General features: G+C 58.6%; 1 protein-coding gene across 3 annotated transcripts; it reads right to left on the bottom strand.

Annotated features, from left to right (window-relative positions):
• Window positions 1-1,892: 1,892 nt before the first annotated feature.
• LOC308340944 (uncharacterized protein C1orf159) lies at window positions 1,893-24,743 on the bottom strand. Of its 3 annotated transcripts, XM_080800470.1 has the most exons (10): window positions 24,695-24,743; window positions 13,198-13,277; window positions 13,011-13,099; window positions 10,687-10,762; window positions 7,766-7,927; window positions 7,398-7,463; window positions 5,875-6,009; window positions 4,622-4,647; window positions 4,494-4,524; window positions 1,893-3,128 (listed from the first exon to the last, which is right to left on the bottom strand). In XM_080800470.1, exons 3-10 carry the CDS (start codon window positions 13,080-13,082, stop codon window positions 3,031-3,033), a joined length of 666 nt encoding a protein of 221 aa, XP_080656596.1. In that variant the 5' UTR covers window positions 13,083-13,099; window positions 13,198-13,277; window positions 24,695-24,743; the 3' UTR covers window positions 1,893-3,030. The 3 variants fall into 3 exon arrangements, with proteins under 3 accessions (XP_080656596.1, XP_080656597.1, XP_080656595.1); XM_080800471.1 differs by lacking the exon at window positions 7,766-7,927 and having other exon boundaries at window positions 24,695-24,730; XM_080800469.1 differs by lacking the exons at window positions 1,893-3,128; window positions 4,494-4,524; window positions 4,622-4,647 and having other exon boundaries at window positions 5,567-6,009; window positions 24,695-24,729.

Here is a 24,743-nt window from a genome sequence, read left to right as displayed (position 1 = left end):
TGGCTCTGAGGTGTGGGCTCCTGAGTCCCCAAGGGCTGGACGCAGAGGTTGTGCTTGGCCAGGTGAGAGGACTGTAGCCCCGAGGCCCACTCTGGCTGTGGTCGCCCCCACCCCAGGACTGGGACAGAATGGGCTTCAACCCCCAAGTGCTGTCCAGGACACACAGAATGGCCACTGCACAAAGAAGCCCTTCCGGGCTCATGTGGGACCCAGGTGGCCTGGGGGGGTGAGGGCTGAGTCCCCCCACCGTGCTTGCCCGGTGCTGGGTAATCTGTCTGCTGCTCTGCGGCCCCACCCCCATCAGCTGGGGACCGTGACGCTGGAGAGACTGGGACACGTGCCGGCTGCGATTCCCACGTGGGCAGAAACTGGGCCACAGGCTCCGGACGGGCTCAGCATTGCCCTGGGGGGACATCAGTGGACTCAGCCAGTCCTGCCCCTCCACACCCAGGGCTGCGGGCCACATCCCCTGAGGTCAACCGGGGGCCCCTCCCCACCCCTCTGCAGCCAGCTCCTTCTGGGGTCTCGTGCCCGGGTTCCCGGCCAGGACCTCCGCCCTCACCTCACCTCCTGGGCCCCGCGCGGTCCTCCTCCGTGCGCCCACCTCCCAACGCAGCTCCACGCCTGCCTCTTGCTAACACCTGACCGCGCCAGCTCCCGGGGCTCCTCCTCGCGCCGAGTGAGTGAACGAACGGCCCGCAGGCCGTGGGCTCAGGCCTGCGCCAACTGCCCGCCCCCATACCACGCGCCTCTCCTCGGCTGTGCGGGAGCCCCATGGCAGCTGACCTGGCGGGGGCTCAGAAGGGGACAGATGCCCCCCCTGCCTGTTTCAGCCAAAGCCAATGGCCCCTGAAATAGGCCTCATATCGGCCTCCTACGTGACCGCTGGAGTCCAGGTAAGGGCAGGAGCCCTAGTGGAGGTGCCCGACCCTACCAGCTGCCTGCTCCCGGCTCAGGCGCCCTGCACCCCACTGCACCCACTCACATGCTTTCTAGCCCATCTGTGCCCATCTGGGAGGCTGGGCTTGGGAGCCAGAGGAGAACGTGCAGGACCCACCGGGGTGATGGGGCTGGGAAGCCCAGTGACCCTACTCCCCACTATTTGGGGGCCTAAAGGACAGTGGCACCCAGGCCCAGGGGATGCCTAGTGGCAGGGGGGATGCTGGCGGACCAAGGGCCCCAAAGACCAGGCCCCCAGGCCTTGAAGGTCAGGGGGAGCACGTCTCGGGTGTGGAGCTGAAGGGGGCTGTAGGGTCAAATTCAGAGTTGTCTTTGCTGCCAAGGGTGGGGCAAAGCTGCGGCTGGGGGCTGGGGGGGGTGTCTCTGGGGAAGGGACAGGGAGATGTTGGAATAACCCCGGGTTTCCAGGCTGTACCTCAGGGTGGCAGGAGACCCCCATCTGTGCCTGGCCTGGGCCTCCAGGGCCTGACGGGCTGGACCTACTTTCCCGGTCAGACATGGCTCTGCATTTCCTGTTTTGTCCCCCAGATTAGCAGCCATGCTTGGTGCAAAGGTGGGAACAGGGACAAGGGAATCTCTTCCCATGTCTGTTTCCTACCCCACGAGGACAGGCTAGCCTGACCTCAAGGGGCTACAGAACACGAGGGAATCTGGAGGGTCCTGCCCATTCTCCCCTGGCTCCCAAGCCCAGCCCCCAAGACGGGCACAGATCGGCGGTGGAGTGTCCTCTCCCTTCCCCCTGGTCCCTGAAGCTGATGGGGACCATCAGCCGGCCTCCCCACCTCCTTCTGGGTCCCCTTCTCCTCAGACTGAGGGGACAGAGGAACGAGAGGCGGTCCCCAGGACAGCACGTCTCTGCTCCTGGGGAAGCGAAGTCCATGTCGGCCTGGCTGACAGGCCCCCCCACAGTAGGGCAGGCGGGGCTTCATGCTGAGGAGCAGGGGAATGGGGGAAGAAAGCCCTGAATAGTTTATTGACACTGATCTGAAGCTGGTGCGCCCCTCTCAGCCGCTGGACCAGTGGTAGGTTCAAGTAAACGCTTGCGACAGGCATCACGGTGCGGAAGGGACACGGGGGCTGAGCGCGCAGGCCCTGCCTTGGGCCCCCGGGGATGCGGCGCAGGCGTCAAAGGACAGAGATCAGGCCCGAATGAGAATGTGGGAAGATCAGTGCCGAGCCCAGTGTGTGCGAGATGGCCACAAACGCTCCTTTCTCTTGGGGACCCCTGTCTGTGTGTAACCAGCCAGGGCCAGAAATACGTCTCCAGGCCTGGGGCAGTTGGGGCAGGACCACTGGCCAGCATGGCCCTCCACAGGTCCTTTGAGACCAGGCTACCCAGGCAGAAGTCACAGGCGAATGTCACCCTGGGTGGACATGGCCTTCATCTCCAGCAGTTCAGGCCAGAGCCCGTCCCTGGGCCCAGCATGGAGAGCGGATCATGGGCAGGAGACAGAGGAGGAAAGCAGTCTCTCTGCCTTTTCTGCTCAAAACTGACACGAGTCAATAAGAAACCAGGAACCTCACCTCTGCAGCTCCCAGAAGCGTGTGGTGGTCTTGGGCTCGGGGGTCGGGGGGTGGGGCCTTGGCTATAGGACAGCCCGGTGGGCGCCTCAGCCTTGGAGGGGCCAGTGCTCCAACCACGCCGCCCCATGCCTGGACACCATCCCAGAGGGGATGCCAGGAGGCCAACCGGCCTGGTGGTGCGGGGGTGTCTGCCCATGGTGGGCTTGGAAAGGCAGAGGGGCTGAGCCCCCAGCTTTGCCAGGCACGGAGCAGCCCAGCAGGACTTGTAGGCTCTTGGCCGCCAGGTGCGGTCTCTCCCGAGGGACCCAGACCCCCGCCCCCCGCCGCAGTCTCCAGCCTGGCTCAAGGACTCGGCTCCCAGGCCATTACACCGAGCAGCCGTGGGGTGGGCGGAAGCGCTTGTGGCCGCATCTGCTGCCGGGAGGTGGCCACGCTGAGTCAGGGGCCGTGTCCAGACCTGTCCCGAGGCCTCGCCAGGCAGCACCTGCCCTTCATGTGCTGGCTTCTCTCCAAGGCGGTGTGCGGAGCTGTGGGTGGGTCCCCGGGTCAGACATTGCTGACCCGGGCCTCCACCGAGGAGATGGCCGTGGAGCCTGTGTCCCCGTCCAAGGGCCGCTCGCGCCTGACATAACGCGGCTTCCGCACTGAAACAGGGTCAGAGACAGGCAGGGTCAGAGTGGGGCCGGGACGGGAAGGATGGCCCTGGGTACTGGCCCTCCCTAGAGCTCCTAGGAGTGGGGTGCGGAGCAGTCGAGGGGAGGAGGTCCCACTGAGCCCCAGCCCGTGAGCGGTGTTGCTCCTGCTGTGGAGAGCGTCTGATGAAGGCCTCACTCATCGCAGACACCAGTGCCCCGCGCCCCAAGCACCTCGGCCTCTCACAAGACACAGAGGCAACAGGTCCCGTGGTGCACGCAGGGTGGCCCCCAAATGAACCCATGTCTGAACCCCAGAAGCTGCAGGTGCGACCTTACTTGGAAAAAGGGGATTTGCTGATGTGATTAAGGATCTTGAGATGAGATCCTCCTGGATTATCTGGGGGGGCCCTAAATCCAGCGACCAGCGTCCTCCCAAGAGGGCGCAGAGAGAGGAGACCCGGGAGAAGCCCCGTGACGACAGGTCGAGTGGCGTGGTCACCAGCCCAGGGACGCCTGGAGCCACTGGGGGCCGGAAGAGGCGGGAAGCTCCCTGCCCTAGAGACTCGGGGGGGGGGTGCCCCCCCAGCCCCCACCCTGGCTTCTGCCTTCCGGCCTCCTGGACTGTGAGAGAGGACATTTCTGTCCTTTCAAGCCCCAGCCTGTGTTACAGGGGCCCTGGGGGACTGACACAGGGAAATTCGAGATGCTTCTAGATGGTACTGGGTTAGAGAAATCAGAGACAAGTATTCTCTAGAACAGAGCAGATCTAGCCTTGTCCCCAAAGAAGAGGGACATCCTCCCCCGTCCCCACTCCAGACTTGCGCACAGCAGCAACAACACACACGTGGAGGCCAGGAGACCCCTGCTCCACGGCCTGTAGCGGGCGACCACGGGCCAGTCCCCTAACCTCTCTGTGCTCACGGGGCCGTCCGGAACAGGGCTGACAGGTGCGCCTACTCCCGGAATCCTCTGAGGTGGGGCACGTCTGACCCAGTCATCTGAGGTACCAGCCGCTCTGGAGGGACTTCGGGAAGGCCCTACGCCGGGGCCAGCCTGCTCCCCACACCCGCCACCCAGGCAGAGCTGGGACCTGGGGAGGGCCGCGCGCAGGCTGCGGGGTGGCCTCAGACTCTGTGCTGGGGGTTCTCGTTCTCTCCCAACAGACTCAACATGTCAGGAATAAAATGTCAGGAATCAAAAGGAATATAAGGGAAAGGCAGGACAGCTGTGGTTGCGTGGGGGACCTATCCCGTGTCCTGAGAGCTGCAGGGCCAGGCGCCCGTAGAACCCAGCCCTGCAGCGTCCCTGGAGAGTGGCTGACCCCAAGAGCAGGAGAATTTTGAAATCTTCCCCCTGAGATGAGGGCTGACATACCTGAGGGGTGCGGCGGGGGGATCATGGCAGCCTTCAAAAGGAGAAAAGGCACAGTGAGAAGAGCGGGCGGCCCCCAGCCCAGGGGCCCACGGCACAGGGTGCTCGGCCCGTCCTTCCAGGTTACTTACAGCTTCGCCAGGCTGCAGGGCAGGGGCTGTGGGCAAACACGGGGGTCACCTGGGGCAGGGGTCCCGCGCCTGGGGGGGCCCACGGGGCCTGCAGATGCTCCTTCCCCCACTCCAGGCTCGGCCCAGCCCCTCCTCCACACGACCGCCCAGCAGGGCCCAGGGCCTGGCTGTCTGTCTGGCCACACTGCCCACCTGCTCTTCGGGTGGGGGCCCCCAAGCACCCCGGGGAGAGCCGCCCTTCCAGGCCTCTTGGCAGAGCGACAAGCCAGCCCTCGGAAGGCACACTGCCATCGGTCTCCGGCACCACCAGGAACACAGGCACGAGGACGTCTTCAGCCCCAGGGGAGGCCCAGGGCTGGGCCCATGCCTCACAGACCCCCACAGGGCCCTCCTCTCTCCACCGGGGAGGCTGCTCTGCGTCCCTGTGCTCTTGGCGGCCGCCTAGGCTGACCCAGCCCAGCTCTGGGGGTGTTCAGGAGCAGAGGCCCCAAGCGGGTCTACCCCAGCCACCACGCTGGCACACCGGGACCCCCATGGCCACTCCCGCGCAGCAGCCTCCCTGGGCTGACCCGGGAGGACCCGTCCCGACCGGCCCGGGTCAGGCCCTGGGCGCTCCAAGGCCCTGGGGGCACCCAGCGCTGGCTCCGGGTGGGCGGATGGGGTCTCCCAGAGGCCAGACGAGGAGGCTCTGGCTTCTCACCCACTAGCACTGTCTACGGAAGAGTCCGCGCTGGTGGCCGGACCACCGGCCTGGCACCCCGAGGGCACAGCAGGAGTGACGCCCACCTCTTCCAAAGGGAGGCAGGTCCGGCATCCAGGCCCAGAGCCAGCTAGGGTGGCAGGGACCCCAGGGTCCCCCACCCCCAGGGGCGGCGGGATGGGGAGAGGACACAGCTGGCTGGGGAAGCAGTGGGCAGGTGGCCCCAAGATGTCATCTCCCCATCACCCCCACTCAGCAGCCCCGCCGTGACGGCCCCCAGTGGAATCACGCCGGAGTCACGCCAACACCTTCACCCTGAGAGCCCACGGAGTCCACACGGGAGCCTCCCTAAGCCAGGCCACCCCTCTCACTCAGACACAAGGACCACGGGACAAGCCGGTCCCCTTCCTGTTTCGTGAGGAGTCTCTCCGGCTGGACAGCGGCATCCGGCACCCCAGCCCCAGTCCCCGCTTCTCTGTGCCCCCTAGGCAGGCCCCGGGGCCCCACAGGGGGTGTGCACTGCCCAGCACCCTTCCGGCACCCTCCCGCGTACCTTTGCTTCTTCCGTAGAACACCTTGGGGAGTTTACTGGTGCGCTTCAGGTAGAAGAAGCCAGCCACAGACAGGATGAGGCCGGAGCTGATGAACAGTGTCCCCAGGAAGAGGGAGGCCGCCACCTGAGGGCTCCCTGCGAGCAAAGTCAGTGGCTGCCTGCGCCAGCCTGGGCGGGCCTCAGAGGGCCTCCCCAGACCCCCGTTCCCGGAACACGCCTGTGCCCTCGCAGGTTCCGCACCCAGGGGCTCGCGTCCCTTGCAGGCCCAGACGCCTGGCTGTGGGGTCTGAGGGGCTCAGGCTCCCTAGGCCTCAGGCTTGTCACAGGGAGGTAGGGTGCTGAGGGGTTAGGGTGCCAGGCCCTGGGGTCCCCATCTCCTTCGGCACAGACTATGGGGTCCCACATCCCCGGCACGCCAGGTCAAAGCCTTTCACTCACAGGCAGGGGTTCCCACTACACTCTCGCCTCTGGGAGTTTGCTCCTTGTCCCTAGATGGCCTTCCTGGTGCCATGATGCCTGCCCTTCTTCACAACCCGGGGTCAGGATGGGCTGGCGGGCCCACGGCTGGGGGCTCTGGATGGTAACTGCGGGGCAAGTGCTCTCAGATACCTGTGGAGGGGCAGCTTTCCGACCCTGAGACACAGGCATGGGCTGTGGCCACTGCTGTGTTGAAATCTAGAGGGCATGAATCCTGGTGAATGTGGCGTGTCCTGCCCCGAATTTGCTGCACTGGAAATGGGCTCTGGAACGAGACTTGCCAGCCTTCCTCACTGGTACCCCTACTACCAGACCCAGCATGGTGTTACAGGAGGTCGGGGCCATCTGCGCCGACCCCACCTTAAAACTCGGCTGCCCTGGAGGTGGCCTCGGTGGTCCAGGTCAGTGCAAGGCCACTTGCGTCTGGTCCCGAAACCTGTGCAGAGAGCCCGAGCCCTCAGTCCAGGTCCAACATGCACGCCCTCTGCTGAAGGCACAGTGACTGGGGGACACACAGCCCCCATTACGACCTGGTCACCTGAGAAGAGGAGGTAACCACTCTTGGGGCAGGTCCCGCTCCCTGACTGCTGTGGCCCCTGCGGCACGGCCAAGCCTCCACGGCTGGTGGGCCACGCATCAGACAGGACGGGATGCGAGCTGAGGACAGAGCGAGCAGGAGGTGGGCACTGCGTCTTCCCCACGAGGCCCAGGCTGTGGTGGGCCAGGCCTGGGGCAAAGGGTGAGGTGTGCAGCTGTCAGGGTTTCCACTCACTAGACTTGCTCAGGGGCATGCGTGAGGGCCTCCTGCCTGTGCCCAGTGACCCCAGCCCCGGGGGCTGCCGACTCCACCAGCCCGGCTCTGTGGTCAGGCTGGGTCCCTGTCCACAGTTCTCCCGCCTGGGCTGCGGTATGACCTTGGCCGTGGTGGTGGCCCTGCTGAGGCCAGCGTAAGTGGTCACATGCACCGGGAATAGCAGACAGTGACCCCCTCCTCCACCAGGACCCGGGCAGAGGCCGTGCCCTCACCTGGTGAGCCAGAGACTTACCGAGATTTGGCTGCCCGGGCGTCCCTGTGCTCCGGTTCACTGGGAACTGGGCGCCCCAGCCAGCGACTGTGGGGAAGCAGAGCTATCAGTGCAGTTGGCTCCCGGGGCAGGTCCATGCAGGACCATGCACAGGGACACTGCTGAAGATGCCCAGGGAGCCAGAGATACTGCACAAAGGGGAATCACAGGCCGGAAACCAGAAAGGGAGGAGGCCGCGGGGACAGAGCAGCCCTCACCCCACAGCTGTCCTGCACAGACAAGAGGACTTGGGGAGAGAGGGGACCGGGTTGGGGGGGTCCCCTCAACGGATGGTGGCCCAGGGAAAGTGGGCCACCTGTGGCTGTGGGGACAAGAAGGGCGAGTCCCACCTGTTCCTCCAGAACTTGGAGACGCAGCCCCGCGGTGGGAAGTAGGCCAGGTGGGCCCGGCAGGGGGAGCCACGGGGCGGCCACCGCACTCGGAGCGGTAGGTACCATTCCCGCAGCGGACGCAGTGGACACTGCCGTCCTCGTTCCGGTGCCTGTAGCAGCCTGTGCAGGAGACAGTGCGTCATCCCTGCCTTTGGGGGTTTGTCCATATTCTGAGATTGTGAAACTCAGAATTCATTCAAGAATGCTCACCAGCTCGTTCTGGACGTCGGGGTGGAACGGCACGTTCCATTTCAGAAAAAGACACACTTGACAGGAGCCGCAGTGAGCTCTCATCCCCGGGGCTCCTGTGGGCTCCTTTCCTGCACGTCTCGTGAAATACCCCGGACGGCCCGGGAACCCAAGACAGGCAGGTTCCGTGCGCGGCCTTGTGCTCTGGAGAGGACTGCGGCAGCCCGGCCACCGGGCCCACCCCCTGCCTCCGCAGGTGCCGTAGGGGACCAGGCCCCCCCTCGGTGGCACTGTCTCCAGTCCAGGTGTGACTTGCCCCTCTGTTGCTCCCATCCCCGGGGAGGTCCCAGACAGACGCCACCGCAAGCAGCTCAGCCTCGCCCGGCGCTGGGAGCAGCCCGGCTCCCGCGGGCCAGCGGTTTACAGACCATCCGTTTTGCTGACCAGTCAGGGCACCCCTTAAGGGCAGGAATTGTGTCTCATGCCTTGATTTTTCCTTCGTATCTCCCACGTTGAGCCCAGCGGCTGGGCAGACACGTGCTCCATCAACGCTGAGTGCGGGCACTGAGCCGGACCGGGACCCTAGAGCTGCGCCCGGGGCAGCATCCGGAGGCAACCCACAGGCCACACGCCCTTCATGGTGAATTTTACTATGTTTAATCCACACACAATGTGTCACTGTGAGATGAAGGCCTTTCTGCAGGGACACCAAGTGGATGGCAGGGCCGAAGACTGACCACAGCAGGGCCTGTGATGCTGTGGGCCCAGAGACCTGGGAACAGCGGGGTGCGGGGGTGGTAATTGGGCAAAGCTGCCCACGGCTGCCCACCTCCTGGAGGCCCCGGGCTGGGCTGTTGTGTGCAGGGACAAGGGACAGCTAGAGAGCCAGCACCAGCGACCAGAAAGACTAAGGAGCTCGTTATGAAGCCAAGAAGCCCCTTTGAAAAACTACCCGCTTCCGGGCTTCCTGGCTTTCCAGCCTCGCAGGTGAACCAGGTCACTTCCAGGCAAGTCCGGGAAACTGAGGATATCGGGACCTTGAGAAGAGAGGAATTCGCCAGAATCTAGAGGTATTGCAGGTGAGGTCTGATGGCCAGTCCTTGGGTTGGCTTCCCGGCCTCGGGAGTCCAATCTAGGGTCCCTTGTGGAAAGGTCCAGCAAGGCGGACTCAGAGAGTCTAAGTGGTCAGTCACTGTCCTCGCTGCACGCACATGGCCACGTGTGTGAGGCCAGACTTATTCTAAGAGCAAACCCATGTCTCGTTGTGACTTTCTTTGGTAGCAGTGGGGGTGACTGTGTCTGCGAGGCACCTGTGTGGGCGTCAGACTCCATCGTGTTCATCGTGTCTGAGGATCTGTTCTCTACCCGTAAGCTGCAGGGGCTCCTGAAACCTCCCAGTCTCTCCCAACACTCGGCTACGACTCGCCAAACGAACATTTCTGCTTTCCTCCTGCCCTCCTGACTTGGAATCAGTAAGAACTCGAAGTGCCCCTTTCCCAACGCCTGCAGGCCGCGGCTGGATGTGAGGACGTGCACTCCGGAGAAATCACCTCCACGTCCCCCGTGCGGACCCCCGAGAAAGTCCACGAGCAGCCCCACGGCCTCAGCAGCGACACTCATGGTGCGAGCCCGGAGCTCGCCAGACCCTGCCTCTGCGTCCTCACTCCCTGACTCGGCCTCGACTTCAATGTCTAGCACGCACTTCGCCGACTGCCCTCCAGGAAAACTAGACTTCAAATTGGCTCCAACCATTAACATTTTTCTTTTGTTTCCCTAGAAATGCCCCTTACTCAACACCCGACTGCTCGCACCACACGGCGGCCTCACCCAGGGAGGCCCACCTGCCCGCGGGGTCCTGGCACCGGCGCGCCCGCCGCAGGGGACCGACCGCCGCCGGGACGAGAGGCCCCTCTGGCGAGGCGCGGGGCAGTGAGCTCACACCTGTGCTTTTCCTCCGGTCCCATCGCCACCTTTTCTCCCCCTTTGCCGGCCTCTCATCTCCCAACTTCCCGTCCGACTCTCTCTGCGGTTTGGCTTTTCTGGGTTTTTTAAGATTTTATTTATTTGACACTGAGAGACACAGCTAGAGAAGGAACACAAGCAGGGGGAGTGGGAGAGAAGGAAGCAGGCTTCCCGCTGAGCAGGGAGCCCGATGCGGGGCTCGATCCCAGGACCCCGGGATCGTGAACTGAGCCGAAGGCAGAGGCTTAACGACGGAGCCGCCCAGGCGCCCCAGCTTGGCTTTTAATATGTGAAATGTTCTGAGAATAAAGTTCCAAATGGGGGACTGAGGGAAACCACACTACGTCTCTTGCACACAAAAAGTATTTCCAGCTGAAGACCCTTAAAAGAAGCAGGAGCAAGAAGGGCCCTGACCTCCCTTTCTGTCCCTGAGAAGCAGGAGACAGAGGCCCCACATGGAGGCCGCCCGAGCCACAGGAGGAAACACACTCCCCACCAGAGACCAAGAGCCAGCCGGGAAGGAGCCTCGGCTGGGGTCCTGTCACTTTCCTGCTGCTTCTGCCCACGCTCCTGGCCCCTCGCCTGCATCCCGGGCACCTCCAGTGTCCTTCCTGAGGGGACTGTGTGCCCTCCTGCTCACACCAGCCAAGGGGACCTCCACAGCGTCCACGTGAGCACTGGCCTCGTCACCAAGGCCAGTCAAGGTCGGCCGGTGCAAAGCCGCTTACCTGGGCCACACAGGCTTGTGCCCCCGCAGGTGGTGTTGACGTCCAGCACGTCCACACAACACTCAGGCTGCTGGCCCTAGAGGGGAGAGGGCGGTGAGCTCCCAGACCCCACGGCTGGGGGCTCGGGGCATACAAGTAGGCCAGGCTGAAAACGGTACCCACAGAGGTTACCGCATGAGCCAGGCCCAGTGCCCACAGCCCTGGCCCCTTCTAAATTCCGAATCGGGTGACCACCGCTTGTTAGCCAGAGCGAGGGGAGCACACGTAGCCACCCCACATGGACACTTCCTGGGACAGAACTTCAGGTCCCCAGTGAGTGTCTGACGACGGAATAGACAAACATGTTCCTAAGCATCAGATTCCCAGAAGTCAGGAAGGGGATCCCTTGGGGGCCCACTCAGAGAGGCCGACCAGAGGCCCGGGCTGGGGCAGCCTGGTGGGGCAGGGAGCGGTCCTAGGGATACTGCCTGGGCAGTGGGTGCGCTCTGGTCTATGCAGTCACTGTCCTCCACTGCCCGCCTGGCTGACCACTCAGGCCTCGCCTAGGACGTGCTGGGGGCTGTGGCCCTTTCTGCAGGCGGGTCTCTGGGGTCTGGGGCACAGCTACCGCCACTCAGCCCCACGGACCACAAGTGGGTAGAGGGTGGGGCATTTCAACCCAAAACATTATTTATAGGCAAACCTCTGTGATACTGTGGATTTGGTTCCAGAACACAGTAAAGTGAATCAAGTGAATTTTTTGTTTTCTAGTGTATGTAAGTTACATTTATACTATACTGTAGTCTCTGAAGTGTGCAACTGCATTGTGTCTAGAACACAAGGTACACGGCTTAACGTAAAATACTTTACCGCTACAAAATGCTGACCATCACCAAGATTTCAGCAGGTCATAATCACTGATCACAGGTCACCGTAACAAACAGGACGGTCATGAAGCAGCCTGAACCGCTGCAAGGGTTCCCCACACGTGGCACAGAGGCATGCTGTGAGCACCTGCTGTGACACCTGCTCTCAGCACCTGCTGACACCTGCTGTGACACCTGTGTGACACCTGCTCTGAGCACCTGCTGTGACACCTGCTGTGAGCACATGCGGCAGAAACAGGGCACCCCCGGGGTGCGCAAGAGCACCCGGCCCCAGACCCTCCATCTGTAACGAGCGTACTGTCTGCAAAATGCGACAGAACAAGGTGTGCCTGCATGTTACCCACCACTTGCCGAATGGCAGCTTTGAAAATTAAGCAATTAGAGGTGCTAAACCCCACACTCCAGCTCCACATGTGGGCTCCTTCCCAGGAAAAGGAAACATATGTTTTTCCAGACTGTAATAAAATATGAAGATAAACCCATGCACCCATGGCCTCCCTGATAAGGCAAGTCTGCCCTTTGCTGCCCAGAGAGGAGTCACCCCACAGGTCCTGGTCGTGCTCTTCTCAGCCCCCTGTAGCTGCCCTCCAGCAGGGGTTTCCAGGGGGTCCCCAAAGAGGAAGTGCTCAGACCAGGGCAGCCTGTGGGGCAGGAACTCACACCTGCTGCATGTACCAAGGAGTCTCCAAGTGGGGAACAGGCGCGCCGAGCTCTGGCACTTACAGGACCAGACCTGAGGGGTTCCCAGCGGAAGCTTGGCTCAGTGTGTATCTGTCACAGCTGAACTTTTGTTTCTTATGACGGACACAGGGAGCAGTGAGGGGTGTCTAAGGAATGGCGTGGAGTGTCCACACCACCACCGGAGGGGTCCGAGGCCAGTTCATGGCTGAGGTCAAGCCCACGAGGGACGCTCCAGCTATCCCACTGCGCCCGCCCCTGGCAGAGGCAGAGTGGCTGGAAGTCCCCATCCTCTGGAAGGCCTGGATGAAGGGTGGCTGGGTGTACGCGGACACGGCCAGGCGCAGCGGTCACCGGCCCGGGAGAGCAAGGACACCTGGCCGCAAGAGGCCTGGGGCAGGCCTTGCCTGATGCCGTCGCTTGCCCAGAGCACGCAGTCTCCCCCCACCCCGAGCCGGGCAGGCAGCTTGCAGGCTGCATTCAGTGCCAGAGGCCCTTTTCCAGCTCCGGCAACAGGACCCACTCGGCAAAGAGAACAAGCAGGTTCTGGGGGCAGAGCAGAGGGGGTGGCAGGTGGGGAACATGTGTTTGCTGCTCTCCAGGAGGCACGGGCTTCCCTGACCCCGAGAGTGGCCACAGTCAGTTGTCCCCAGGGCCAGGGCAACAGTGACCCCCAAAGGTTGAAGGGTGAGGCCCCTCTGGGTGCAGGGCACACTGCCTCCAGAAAGGACTCCGATGTCACTTCCCGGCACCCACGCCCCTGGGTGATGGGACACCTACCGCACTTTCCGAGGATTTGCTGGCAACTTCCACCAGGAGGCCCGCCAGGAGAACGGCACGCTGGAGTGCCATGTTCCAGAACACCGGGTCTGCAACAGACGGGGGCACCGTGCCGACGGGGGCACCGTGCAGATGCGGGTGCCTCCTCCCGGGGCACCAGGCGGGGACCGAGGTGCAGGACCCTTACCTGGCCCTCCGAGATGGGAGCTGCAGACATCCAGAGGCGGGGCGGGATCGCTGAGAAGCCGCAGAGCCCTGGTCCCAGGCCTGCGAATCAAGGTAGACCGTGAGGCCCGTTGTTGGTGGGCTCGCCCGACTTACTGAAAGGAGGCCCCAGAGCTGAGGGACTGCAGGGGCTGTCCTCAACCCCTGTGGATCTGGATGGACTCATTCCTTGGTCCAAAGCTCTCAGCCATTCACTGCCTCCTGAAAGGACGAAGCGGAAGGGCGTTCTACTCGTGAGCTCGGAGAAGACTTGTCCGCCTGCCGTCCGGCTCTGTCCTAGGGAAACGCCCATTCAAGCATCTCACCAAGAGGCAGAGCGCCTTGGCCATGAGACAGCCCCGGGGCCAACACAGGCCCATCAGGGAGCCCCGGCCTCGTCACTTTCTAGGGCTTGTCCTGCCCTTGTCCTGGAAACTCAGGCGCAATGTCATCTTGGGTGACGGAAGCGCCGTCTAGAGCCGCGACGGAGGACGGCTCCGGAGCCAGGACAGAGGGAGCGACAGAACAGCCCACGCACTACAGGCGCGTCTCGCGACACCAGCAAACTCCAACCCCGCAGCCCGTGTGGTCTGGGACTGAAGCTGTCACACTCCCAATGCGGCCAGAGAAAACTAATCTGCACAGACCCTGCAGTAAATGAAGTTTTCGACAAATCCCTGTTGGCCTGCAACACAGTGACCGTAATCCCAATCCCTCGGTGACACAGCTGGCTAAATATTTGGACACATAAAAGCCACTTCTAAAAAGACTTCTTACTCGACAAAAAGGGCTGTTGCGCAGGGCACCTGCTCAGGTTCCTGGAGGCGAAGCTTCCACGGCGGCAAGTGGGTCAGCAAGGAAGACACGGCGGGCCAGGGAACGAGAGGCCCCCCTCATCGGCCTCAGGGCCAGCAAGAGCAGGCGGTGGGCGAGTTCCTGCCTGGGGGGCCTGGGCAAGAGCCCCATCGCCACGGGTGTCGGACAGCCTCCTTGCACTGCGGGCCCCAGGCTTCTGAGCGTGGGGAAGGTCACACACGCGTGACAGCAATACTGGGGCAGGGGCTGTGGCTCTGTCCTCACCCTGCAGAAGCAGGAGCGACCTATCAGGCCTTGCTAAGAGCCCCCTCCCCGCCCCTTATTCATGCCATCCCATTTAAAATGCATCCAAAATGCACCTTCTCTTTTCTAGGACAACAATTGCTGACGTCACAGACGCACTGACCCTCACCCACAGGCTGTAATCAAATCTCTTCCTTTTTGTCTGTTTCATGTGTGCTCAGCAGAGACCATCTCTCTCTGCCTTGTGGAAACCCTAACGGTCATGGACCCTTCAGTCCACTCTGCGGTAAGAGGCAGAGTCTCCAGGGTCATACTAAGTCATAAAACACCCTTTCAATTCAGGAAATCAGAAGTCCGAGATTTATTTTTTTAAAAATTTTATTTGAGGCGGAGGGAGGGAGAGGGAGAGAGTATGAGCATAAGCAGTGGCGAGGGGCTGAGGGAGGTGGGGAGACTCCCTACGGAGCACAGAGCCCAACCTGAGGCTCGATCCCAGGACCCTGAGGTCATGACCCGAGCTGAAGGCAGACGCTTAACACACTGAGCCCCCCAGGCGGTCCTGAGGAGTCCCAGATTTTACTCAACACTTTCATGGGCCAGTTCGTCAATGTTCCTGGGTGTAAAGTGCCCCAAACCAGCCGCGGCCACCTAAAGCACACCAGCGGTGAGCTCAGACACACCGTGCGGAATGTCTCCGCCACTGCGGGGGCAGCCCGGGCCCCTCTGCAGTCCCCGCCTCCAACCTGGCCTCACGCACCCACACATCCCCGGGCCGGCCTCCGTCCCTACAGACCAGCTTGCGCGGTCTCGAGTCCGACGTCGCGAGCCACACAGCGTGCCCACTTCTGCGCCCGGCTCCTTCCACCGAGCTAGTCGTCTTCAGAGTCATCGGCGCGTCATTCCTCTTACGGCTGAACGTTAACTCCGTGGTGACAGTGCACAGCGTGGCCTTCACCTCCCACCTGCTGACGGCCGCCGGGGCTGTTTCTGGACTGCACAGGCTATGAATAAAGCTCTGTGGACATTTTTTATGTGTCTCTGTGTGGACATTGTCTTCATTTCTCTTGGGAGATACTTAGGACTGGAATGACGGGGTCCAGGCAAGTGTTCATTTACCTTTCTAAGCTGCTGCCCCGTCTCCCACGGGGAGTATTTTAAGAATTCCCCTCAGTGTATCTTCTGGCTCTTTGGTTATACTTCTTTGCACACTTTTGTAACTGCTGCTCTAGAGACGCCACATACACCCTCTCCCCCGCCGACAGAGAGTGCGGCCCTGCTGCCTCTAAGCGCAGAAGCCTTGAAACTCCACAGGCTCGCGTGCCCTTCACCATTCTTGGGGCCACAACTGTCCTGCCTGTTACATCTGCACACATTACATACACGAGAAATGTTTGAATTTTTTAAGACGCACGTACTCAAAAGAGAACACTTCCCCCAAACATTTACTGTGCCCGATGCTCGCCCTCATTCACGAGGTCTGAGCTTCTCTCTGCTACTGACCTTCAGTCTACAAAAACTTCTTCAGCATTTTTAGCAGTGCACGCTTGACAGCAACAAATTTTATCAGTTTCCCTTTCTCCGAAAATACTTCTATTTAACATTCACTCTTGGAGGGTATAGAATTCTTCTAATATTTTAGGTGCAGTCCCACTCACCTCCTGCCTCTCTGGCCCCTGATCCAGTCTTTACAATGCTATACTGTATGTGATCCGTTGCTTTTCTCTGCTTTCAAGATTTTCAAAGTTAATCTTAAGTTTTCAATAATTTGAAAATGATGTGTCTAAGTGTGACTTTATTCTATGTTTCCTATATGTCTTTCACCAAGTCTGGAAAGGTTTTAGTCATTGTTCCTTAATATATTTCTTCTGCCCCACTGTGCGTCTCTCCTCTCCTTCTGGAGCCTATAACTATCCATGTGCTAGACACTTACCCTAATCAATCCCCCTTTTTCCTTCAGACGAGATGATTTCTAGCAATCTCTGATGTCACCAACTATTTCCTGTCACTCCCATTATACTATGACCATTCAGTAAAGTTTTCATTTCAGATGCTATATTTTTCAGTTCTTAAATTTTCCATTTGGCTCATTAAAAGTATGTGTGTGTGTGTGTGTACATATACAAATGTGTGTGTGTGTGTGTGTGTGTACATATCCTATTTCCTTACAGAGATTTCCTATATTTTTGTTCAAGATGAGTGTATCCTTTACCTCACTGAATACAGTTATTAAACCTGCTTTAAAGTGTGTGTTTGAGGGGCGCCTGGGTGGCTCAACTGTTAAGCATCTGCCTTGGGCGCAGGTCATGATCCCAGGGTCCTGGAATTGACCCCCATGTCGGGTTCCCTGCTTGGCGGGGAGCGTGCTTCTCCCTCTGCCTGCTGCTCTCCCATTTGTGCTCTCTCCCTGTCAAATAGGTAAATACATAATCTTTAAAAAATAAAATAAAATAAAATAAAGAGTTTGTTTGTTCAAAATCTGTAAGGAACTTATCAAGCTCAACATCCCCAAAACAAATAATCCAGTTAAGAAATGGGCAGAAGACACGAATACCCATTTTTCCAAAGAAGACATCCAGATGACCAAAGACACGAGAAAAGATGCTCCACATCACTCATCATCAGGGAAATACAAATCAAAACCACAGTGAGCTACCCCCTTACACCGGGCTGGAATGGCCGAAATCAACAACACAAGAAACACCAGGCCTTGGCGAGGCTGTGGAGAAGGGAGCCTTGTGCACGGCTGGCGGGGCCCAAGCTGGTGCAGCCGCTCTGGAAAACAGCGTGGAGGGTCCTGAAAACGTTAAAAACCGGGGCGCCGGGCGGCTCAGTGGGTGAAGCCTCTGCCTTCAGTTCGGGTCATGGTCTCAGGGTCCTGGGGTCGAGCCCCGTGTCGGGCTTCAGGCTTGGAGCGCGGCTGGGGGGGCGGAGGGCGGTGTCTGCTTGAGATTCTCTTTCTCCCTCTGCCCCTCCCCCCATGAATAAATAAATAAATCTTTTTAAAAAGAGTTAAAAACGGAATCGCCCTATGACCGGGCAACGGCACTGCGGCTCACTCGCAGCACACACAAATGCAGATCCAAAGGGCCCCATGCGCCCTAGCAGCGCTGTGAGCAGCAGACAGTCCATGAGAAGCCGTGGTGTGTGTATACAATAGGATAGTACTGGGCCACCAGAAACAAGGAAATTTTGCCATTTGCAAGGACGTGGGTGGAGCTAGTATGTATTACGCTAAGCAAAATAAGTCGGTCAGAGAGAAGACAAATACCAAATTATTTCACTCACGTGGGATTTAAGAAACAAAACACAGAAACATATGGGAGAGAGGAAGACAGAGGGAAACACACCGTAAGAGACTCCGAGCGAGGAACAAACCGAGGCGGACGAAGGGAGGTGGGGGGGATGGGCTAGGCGGGGGAGGGGCACTCAGGAGGGCGCTGGAGGCGAGCACCGGGTGTTCTGTGTAAGTGAGGAGCCGCCAAATTCTACTCCTGAAACCAATACTGTGCTAACTAACTAGAATGTAAGTAAAAGTTGGGGGGAGAAGTGTTTGTGTGATCGTCCAACACCTGGGTCCTAACGTAATCGGTATCTCTCGATTGTCTCTTCCCCCGAGGATGCCTCCTCTCGCTGCGGCTGCTCGAGGGTCAGTCATCCCGGGGGGCCCTGTACACGGCCAACGTGATGTGGAGACTCGACTGGATTATACTCCTCTGAAGAAAGTTAATGTTAAAAACCCTCAGCAAAAACCAAAACAAACAGGGGCGCCTGGGGGGCTCAGTGGGTGAAGCCTCTGCCTTCGGCTCGGGTCATGGTCTCAGGGTCCTGGGATCGGGCCCCGCGTCGGGCTCTCTGCTCGGCGGGAGCCTGCTTCCTCCTCTCTCTGCCTACTTGTGATCTCTGTCTGTCAAATAAATTAAAAAAAAAAAATCTAAAAAAAACAAAAACGAAAAACAAAAAACCTCTCAGCAAACTAAAACTAGAAGGCAATACACCAAACCTGATAGAAGACATCTATAAAATCCTGTAGCTAACATCATACTAGCAATGAAATATAGGACATTCCCCCCGCAGACTGAAGACATCACGGGCATCTAATCTAATCTAATCTCAGCGTTTCTCTTCAATGTTGTCCCGCACATGCCAACGCAGCCCGGAGAGAAACCCAGTAAGCTGTCTCTGTGCAGATGGAACGACTATTTACATGGAGAACCCTAACAAATTTACAGAAAAAAGCTAGTACAATTTATGAGTGAACTTAGCCGTGTTCCAAGAATATAAAGTCAATATACAAACCAACTGTTATTTCTATGTACCAGCAACAACTAATTGGAAAACGAAACCTAAATATTCACAACGGCGCACAAAACATAAACTGCCAGTTCCTGCGGATAAATTTATTTTAAGATATGTAAGACCTAGATACTGACAACTAGAAAACACTGCTGAAATTCGACATCTAAACAGGGGAAGGACATACCGTTATGGCATATATTATATGCGCCGTTTATGTGTAACGGAAATATCCATTAATCCACGTCAGTGGGTTAGAGAATTCAACATTATTAAGATATAAGCTGTTCCTACATATCTTATACTTAACATAGTACCAATCAAAATTACAGAAGCCTTTTATTTTGAGGAATTCACAAGCTGATTCTTCTTTTTCCCACAAGCTGATTCTAAAATTTACAAGAAAATGCTTAGGGGCGCCTGGGTGGCTCAGTGGATTAAGCCTCTGCCTTCCGCTCAGGTCATCATCCCAGGGACCTGGGATCGAGCCCCGCATTGGGCTCTCTGCTCATCGAGGAGCCTGCTTCCCCCTCTCTCTCTGCCTGCCTCTCTGCCTATGTGTGATCTCTCTCTGTGTCAAATAAATAAATAAAATATTTTTTTTAAAAATGCTTAGAACCTAGAAGAGCCAAAGCAGCTCTTTTTTGTTTTGTTTTTTCAAAGATTTGTAATTTATCTGAAAGAGACACACAGCAAGAGAGAGAACACAAGCAGGGGCAGCGGGAGAGGGAGAGGCAGGCTTCCCGCTGAGCAGGGAGCCTGATGAGGGGCTCGATCCCAGAACTCTGGAATCATGACCTGAGCCAAAGGCAGATGCTTAACAACTGAGCCGCCCAAGCGCCCCACCAAAGCAGTTTTTAAAAAGAAGACAGCAGATTTACATGACCTCACCTGAAGACTTATAAAGTCACAAGACAGTTGGATGGATTAAAGTACAAACAGATCGAAGTAACAAATCAGAGAATCCAGAAATGACACAGATGATTTTTGACAAGATGCCAAAGTAATTCAGTGCAGAAAAATAGTTTTGCAACAAACGGTGCCAGACAACCGGCTACTCACAGGGAATAAAAACTAGATGCACACTCAGATCAGATGAGAAAATTAGAGACGGATCATGAAGCTAAACGCAAAAAAAATAATCTATAAATCTTCTAGAAGAAAAGACAGGAGACCGTCTTGGAGACTTGCTTAGGCAAAGACGTTTAGAAAGGACACTGAACGCATGGACTGAAAAAGACAACCAAGTCATAAATTAAACTTTATCAATATCAAAAACGCCTCATCAAAATACACCATTATAAAAAAAACTACACCATTATGGTGGATACAAGACTATGCATTTTTCAAAACCCATAAAAGCATATGTCACAGAGAATAAAGTTTAATGTATACAAAAAAGAATTAAACAGAATGTCAGGGATCTCAAGACGGAACATAGACTGTGACCACTGATTTTAACTGTCAGAAGTCTATGACATCAACATGCTGAAGGGGACGGGAAACAAGGAGCTGACCCCAGCACATCTGGAACATGACGTTTGCCTGGGAGGCTAAAGATGAAAAGGACCACACACAAACACTGTACTCTACTCAGTACACTCGTTTGTTGTGGGGATGGAACGCGGGTGAACAATTCTGAAGCTGCTTTATGTGCACACTGAGGCCGGACTGGGCTGGACAGATAAGAAAATGGATGGTGGGGGACAGGGGGTGCCTTGGTGGCGCAGCTGGTTAAGCAGCTGACTCTTGATGTCGGCTCAGGTCGTGACCTCACGGTCCTGGGATCAAGCCCCGTGTGGGGTGTGGAGCCTACTTGGGATTCTCTCTCTCCCTCTGCCTCCTACCAGCCCTCCCCCTCCCTCAGGTAGAAAGAAAGACGGAAGGAAAGGAAGGAAGGAAGGAGGGAGGGAGGAAACGGAAGGCGGATGGTGGGAGCCGGGTTCGGACAGGAAGGTTGCAAGCAAGCGCGTAACGGGTTACAGGTCACAGACACACACACACAACAGTCCCCCCGCCCGCCGGGAGGCCCGCCGGCAGGGACCCCAGTGGCCAGATCCTGGCTTCTACACACCGTCCTCCGGTAAAAGAAACAGGGCTCCTTGGAGAACTGGCTGACTCTGGGGCTGAGGCACGCAGGCAAGACGAACCTGGAGCATCCGGCAGCACCAGCAAGGAGGCAAGTACCCCCGGCACCGACCGAGAAGGCGCTCCCCACGGCCCGGGCACGAACGACGGCCGCAACGACGTGCGCGGCGAAAACCAGCGCGGGAGCATCCCCGCAGCACACGACAAACACCCAGGAGCCCCGGCTGACGGGAGGAGAGGGGCCAGAGAAAGCCTCCTTCCTGAAGTCCCCCCTGCCGCCACCCCACCGCGGGGGGCTCGGCTCATTCCCTCCCCGTGCAGGGCGACTGCCTCACTGGGCGGCCGCCAGAGAGGACAGGAGGGAGACCGGACACCTGGCAGGCACCACCCGGACCAGGTGGCCAGGCCAACGTACCCCAGGCTGTCCTCCAGACGCCAGCCAGCCCCCGACAGCCTGGGACGAGAGGGCCACCTCACCGCCGGGGTGTTCTCTCCCAAACCCACGACCCCCCTCTAACCACTGCGAAACACAGCGGACAAACCCAGAATGAGGGCCATTCGACTCAACACCTGTGCAGTCCTCCTCAACCCTGTCGCGGTCATGAGAACACAAGAGAGTCCAAGACACCAGCCCATCCCAGAAAGGACAAAGGAGCTGGGACACTCAACGCGCTGCGGGACCTGGAGAGGGACACCAAGGAACCGAGTGTAATCTTAAGCCTGCAGTGTAGACAACAGAGTCATAGCGCTGCTGTTTCTCAACTTCCACAAATGCTCTGTGCTGTCCTCAATGCGGATATTAGAGAAAACTGGCCATCCTGCCACTTTTCTGCCAATCTAGAACTACTCCAAAAATTTTTAAGTGTATATTTAAAATAAGCCACTAATAAAATGAATAAGCAAGTCAAAGAACGGGAGATTGTATTTGCAGTATGATCCGACAAGCTGTTACCCAGAAGATAAAAAAGCGCTTTTACAACTTGATAACCTTTTAAAAAGGACAAAAGACTTGATCGGACATTTCAGAAAAGAGGTACGAATGGTGACAAGCGGGTGGAAAAGCGCTCAGCATCACTGGGCTCTAGGAAACGCAGATTAAGGCCCCCAGGAAACTCTGTTCAGCAGGCCCTTTGGGCAGGGTCACACGCAGGGATTTTCCCAAGAGAAAGAAAAACACACCATAGAAAATGTGTACAAGGACCCCTTAGTCACACAAGCCAAAGCCCAGAAACCCCACCAACTGCCTCACAGGACTGATAAGGGCGCCCGGGCGCGTCCCCGGAGCACCCGCCCAGCAACACCGCGGCGCTGAGGCCCAGGTGCCCAGGGGCGGGGAGATTTCAGAGACCCAGCGGCTGGCACAGGCCCTTCCCGGGTGCAGGTGGGGCCTGCTTGCTGTGTCCCCCAGCCCCTCCCTGGGCCTGGGAGCAGATTTCTCTCTCTTCTCATAAAGGCACTAAGCCCACCACAAGGCGCACCCGCACGACTTCATCTAACCACAACCACCTCCCAAAGGTTCCACCTCCAAACACCAAAGCACCGGGAGGCAGGGTTGCAAACACGGCTCCGGGGGACACGGCCATTCAGCCCACAACACGAGGGACCTGTCACGGATGACAGAAACGTCTTCTATCTCGACAGGTGCGCGGGTCACACAGGGGGATGCAGCTGTCAAAACTGGGCCTATGTGTCTCACTGGGCGGGCGTCTCCTCAATAACTAACTGAAGAGATGCCATTCATTTTTAAAAATCGTATTGGAGGGACATCTGGGTGGCTCAGTTGGTTGGGCAGCTGCCTTCGGCTCAGGTCATGATCCTGGCGTCCTGGGATCGAGTCCCACATCGGGCTCCTTGCTTGGCAGGGAGCCTGCTTCTCCCTCTGCCTGTGCTCGCTCACTCTCTCTCCCTCTCTCTCTCTGACAAATAAATAAATAAAATCTTAAAAAAAAAAAAAAAATCGTATTGGAGCCCAAAAGTTAGAGAATTGGGTAAAAACGTGTCTACGTGGTAATGAAAGAATTGGTGAGAATTTAAATTGTATAAAAATTATCTCGCAGTTCACTTTTCCTTACAAGAATTAGTCTGAGTGAAGACATAGAGCCTCCAGGTCGCTGCGATTCTGAACAAGTAACCCATTGGGGTTAAGTGGGTGGGGTTGCATGTGGTCAGCAAACAAGGGATGGTGCTGACAGGACCACCCCGTAAACCAGCCCTCCAGCCAGGAGCCTCGCCTGAGTGACCACACAAATATTCACCGCAGCTCTGACCCCCGCCTTCGGCAGCCATGGCTGGACGGCGGAGTAGGGGACGGCGGGGGAGAGGGGTCCTCAGCTCTGGGTCTCGTGCACTGATGGGGGCACGAGACTGGCCCACTGGACCTCCCCCCATCAGAGAACTTACTGCTGGTTATTCTCTCGGCAAGCAAAGGAAGCAAGCGTGGAGTCTGACTCTCAGGAAAAAGTAAGAACTTGCTGCTCGATCTAAACATCCCATCTTGGGGTGCCTGGGTGGCTCAGTGGGTTAAGCCTCTGCCTTTGGCTCAGGTCACGATCCCGGGGTCCTGGGATCGAGCCCCACATCGGGCTCTCTGCTCAGTGGGGAGCCTGCTTCCTCCTCTCTCTCTGCCTGCCTCTCTGCCATCTGTCAAGTAAATAAATAAAATCTTAAAATTAAAAAAAAAAAAAAAAAGAAAGTAAACGCTGCCAACAACCTCACTGGACGTAAGGGAACATTCCAGTCAGCTGACATGTATGGCGGATGCCAGGAATGGCATGTGGGCACCCAGTGCCCAGCATTACGTGGGCTCCACACACCTGAGGGGGGTGTGCACCCCCTGGAGCTGGCCGGGGGCGGCTGCATGCTGGAAAACCACTCCGGCTTCCTTGGCCTTGGGGATGCAGAATTCTCAGGGCTAGGGTGACTACAGTCCTTCCGATGAGCTAGATGACAAAGCACAGCTCACCTTGGAGTTTGAGAGTAAGTGAAGGGTTGGGAGGTGCCTTTGGGGTCCTGGGGTGCTGCCTGTGGACCAGTCCACTCAGGGGATCACCCACCAAGACACCTGTTTGCTCTGCTTTGGGGAGGAATATGCCAGGGCAGGGGTCGGGGTGTGCATGTGCTGGAAAACCAACTTTCTGGATAATTCAGATTTTACTTCCTTCCAGGAATTTCTAAAAACAATGTGGCCATGAAGATTCTGGCGGAACACAGACTACTGTCCAGTGGCGCTTCCCCGGGAGCGGGAATGGGAGCAACCCGGGTGGGCCATTCCCCAGCCCAGGCCGCCTCCACCAGGCCTCCCCGGTTACAAGACCCAAGTCCGCGTCCTCCGCAGAGCGCAGCCATACCAAGAAAAACACAAAGACGGGGCCACGTGTGACAGCTTCGAGTTTCACAGACGAAGCGGTTAAGGTCACAAAACAGTTTTCCGGGGGAGAGGCTGCGTTTGCAAAACGCTATTCCTTGAAAGCCTGGAAAAGCCACATCCCAGCGTATGCAAACGACCGGGTCTCAACACACTCGAACGACTCCTCGGAGGCTCACGGCGCCAGCGCGCTCCTCGAACGCCTCGGTCCGACTCAAGCCGGCTGCTTCGGGCCACACACCGGCCGAGAGCCCGGCTACCGGCGACAGCGCCGGCCTGGCGACGGCTTCCCGGGCATCCGGGGCCTCCCTCTGCACGCCGCCTGGGCTCGCTCCCGAGGGCGCGGGCTCCTGGGGCTCCCCGACTTCGGGGACGTGGGGGGGGCCCTAAGTCCGGCCACCGACGAGCTCCCTTAGCGGACTGCACCTGCGGGACGTTCGGTAGCCCGAGGGGGGCCGGGTCCCCGCGGGCCTTTGTCCCGGCTCCGCGCCCCGCGCCGCCTCCGAGACCGCCCGGCCCCGGCGTCCGCGCCCCAAGGCCGCCCCCCTGCGCCCCTGCTCCCGCCCCCGGTCCGCCCCCCGCCCGCCCCCGGTCCGCCCCCCGCCCGCCCCCGGGCCGCCCCCGGGCCGCCCCCGGGCCCCGCCGCCCGCGCTCCCGCCTCCAGCCCCTCACTCACCGCGGCGCCCTTCGCGTTCCTCTTTCGTACCCCCCGCCCTCCAGGCGGT

Source organism: Martes martes, assembly GCF_963455335.1.
Source record: "Martes martes genome assembly, chromosome: 4".
Classification (NCBI taxonomy): Eukaryota; Metazoa; Chordata; class Mammalia; order Carnivora; family Mustelidae; genus Martes; species Martes martes.
This window is presented reverse-complemented; position numbering and strand designations above follow the sequence as displayed.

Bases quoted from the DNA above. Each gene is read 5' to 3' on its own strand.
- LOC308340944 (XM_080800469.1), bottom strand. From the start codon at position 13,082: ATGGCACTCCAGCGTGCCGTTCTCCTGGCGGGCCTCCTGGTGGAAGTT. The intron at 7,464-7,765 runs GTGGGACTCGCC...GCTTCCCCACAG, and splicing joins TCCAAGTTCTGGAGGAACAG to TCGCTGGCTGGGGCGCCCAG. The intron at 6,010-7,397 runs GTAAGTCTCTGG...CTTTGCTCGCAG, and splicing joins GCCCGGGCAGCCAAATCTCG to GGAGCCCTCAGGTGGCGGCC.